Source organism: Aethalodelphis obliquidens, unplaced genomic scaffold (assembly GCF_003676395.1).
Source record: "Aethalodelphis obliquidens isolate GAN/ISIS:26980383/991018 unplaced genomic scaffold, ASM367639v1 scaffold5, whole genome shotgun sequence".
In the NCBI taxonomy this organism is placed as follows: domain Eukaryota; kingdom Metazoa; phylum Chordata; class Mammalia; order Artiodactyla; family Delphinidae; genus Aethalodelphis; species Aethalodelphis obliquidens.
This window is the reverse complement of record NW_020837949.1, coordinates 49,381,969-49,384,561: the sequence shown is the minus strand read 5'-3', so window position 1 is coordinate 49,384,561 and position 2,593 is coordinate 49,381,969. Positions and strand designations below refer to the sequence as shown.

General features: G+C 44.7%; 1 protein-coding gene across 1 annotated transcript; it reads right to left on the bottom strand.

Moving 5' to 3' along the window:
• Positions 1–449: 449 nt before the first annotated feature.
• On the bottom strand, positions 450–666 carry LOC113618315 (thymosin beta-4). The gene has a single exon (XM_027102360.1). The coding sequence runs from the start codon at positions 564–566 to the stop codon at positions 450–452; it is 117 nt and encodes a 38-aa protein (XP_026958161.1). The 5' UTR covers positions 567–666.
• Positions 667–2,593: the final 1,927 nt, after the last annotated feature.

Genomic DNA, 2,593 nt, shown 5'->3' with positions numbered 1-2,593 from the left:
AAGTGAGAACACAGACCTGGTAGTAATTTTTTTTTCAGGTTTTAAAACTTTTTATTTGCATATTTTAAAAAATTGTGCGTTCCACTAATTAAAATCGTTTGAACAACAACAAATGGCACTCTGATTAAACTGCATTTTACAGCCCTCAGGACACTGTGGACCAGCTTGCGCTTTACTCCAGATTTCACTGTCGTCCCACCCAGCCTCCTCCTTCACCAACATGCAAGTTCTTTTCCTTCCCTGCCAGCCAGACAGGCGGGCGGACGGGAGAGGCAGGCGCGGCCTTTGTTGTTAGTAGTTCTCCATTCTTTGATGTGAAAAGGGGCAGCACAGTCATTTAAACTTGATCCAACCTATTTGCATCTTACCAAGTTAAACAGCTGAAAGAAGTAAAATAAGGAGGCAATGCTTGTGGAATGTACAGTGCATATTGGCGGTGCACGCCTCATTTACGACTCACCTGCTTGCTTCTCCTGTTCAATCGTTTCTTTTGAAGGCAGTGGATTTTTCTCTTGCGTTTCTGTTTTCTTCAACTTCGACTTATTGAATTTCTCAGTCTCACCCATATCGGGTTTGTCAGACACGGCTGCAGAGGAAGCAGAGTGAGTTGCGAGCGAGCTGAAGTCCGGTCTGCGCGGTGGTCGCTGCCGAGTGCCTGAATTTAGTAGTCATCTAACATAGTCATCAGTGGTCACCAGGACTTTCAGGGACACTCAAGGTGAGAAGGGAACTTAGAAACCTGGCCAGTTCAAGTTCTGACTGTGCAGGTGAGAGGTGCAGCGTCCAGAGATATAGGTGCCCTTCCCAAAATGACTTGCTTGGGCCAAACCGGGATTAGACTGGGGAATCCCAAGCTCTCGCCACATACGTACCATCGGCTTTGACCATTCTCATCAGGCATCATTTCTGTTTTCTTTTAAATTTTATTTTATTGAAGTATAGTTGATTTACAATGTTGTGTTAATTTCTGCTATACGGCAAAGTGATTCATACATATATATACATTCTTTTTCATATTCTTTTCCATGATGGTTTGTCACAGGATATTGAATGTAGTTCCCTGTGCTATACAGTAGGACCTTGTTGTTTATCCATTCTATATATAATATTGATAGTTTGCATCTGCTAACCCCAAACCCCCTCCCCCTTGGCAACCAAAAGTCTGTTCTCTATGTCTGTGAGTCTGTTTCTGTTTCGTAGATAAGTTCATTTGTGTCATATTTTAGGTTCCACATATAAGCGATATCATATAATATTTGTCTTTCTCTGTCTGACTTACTTCACTTAGTATGATAATCTCTAGGTCCATCCATGTTGTTTCAGTCAGCATTTCTTAAACACTCAGACTGTCAGTGTAAAGTGCTGCTCTGCCTTGAACAAGCCATTCTAGTTTTGCATTTGTGTGCTAATTGCCTATGAGTGGCTAAAATAATATTTTTAGTCAAAAAGAGCTAGATACCCAGTAGTGCTGAGTAAATGGTTTCTGAATGAATAGAATGCAAAATAAGACCAAGGGACAGATGTGGCAAAGACAGGTATCCACCCTTTCCCTTTGGTCTTGGGAGGACAGTTAGGCCCACCTCCCAAGCCTCCATTGCACTTAGGTGAGGCCACATGGCCAAGTTCTGACCAATGGCATGTGAGCGGAAGTCATGGGGGCCACTTCTGGGTTTGGCCCATAAAATCCTCCTCTGCTTGCTCTTTACTCTCTTTCTCCATATGCCAGCTGAATGGAGAGGATGCTGAGGACCCAGAGGAGGACAGAGCCACATAAGAAGAGGGCCTGTGTCCTCAAATGACCCCAGAGAGCACAGACTCCCCTTATCCTAAACCCTCTTCTGGACTGTGAAATAAGAAAGTAAACTTTCATTGGGTTAAGCCACTGCGTCTGGGAGTTGTTTATTATAGTGGTTCGCCACACTGACTAGGTTTGTGGTTAAACAGAACAGGCCCACGATAGCTTAGGGGTCCAGCATTCTGGATGTGATAGACAGGACGAGGGTTGGCAATGGCAGTTCCCCTTTGCTCCCAAATGTCTCTACTGCAAACTTGTTGTAGATTTCTCATTCCCTGCCGACCGGCCTCACTCCAATGTCCCCTAGACCTCTCTTCTTAATTTCCTTTCTGTCCCTGCAATCCCCTTACACACACACACACACACACACACAGCAACTGCAGACTTTGGAACCTTGACCTGAATGTAAGAATTCACACCATAGAGACTAGGTGGCGGGCAGCAAAGCTATTTAGCTTGTGAGTTCCCTGGCACAGGCCTGGCCTTAAACATACTTCTCACATGAGGAGTCTTATGCCTCCAGATCAGTGGCATGCATTTCACCCTGTGCACATCCTGCTTCCCTAATAAGACTGTAAGCGCTTGTCTTACATGTCTTTGTATCCCAATGACTGTCACCAAACGGGTGCCTGCTTTGTCACTGACGGTAATTGAGGCTGACGTGGATCCAGAGGAGTGAAAACTGTGCAGGGATCACCGAACCGCACAGGCTGCTCTAAATCCAGAGATGGTTATTTTTGTGTAAAAGATCAAGAAGGTGGAGCATCGTACGGAGAGACAAAACCAATACTTCAATTC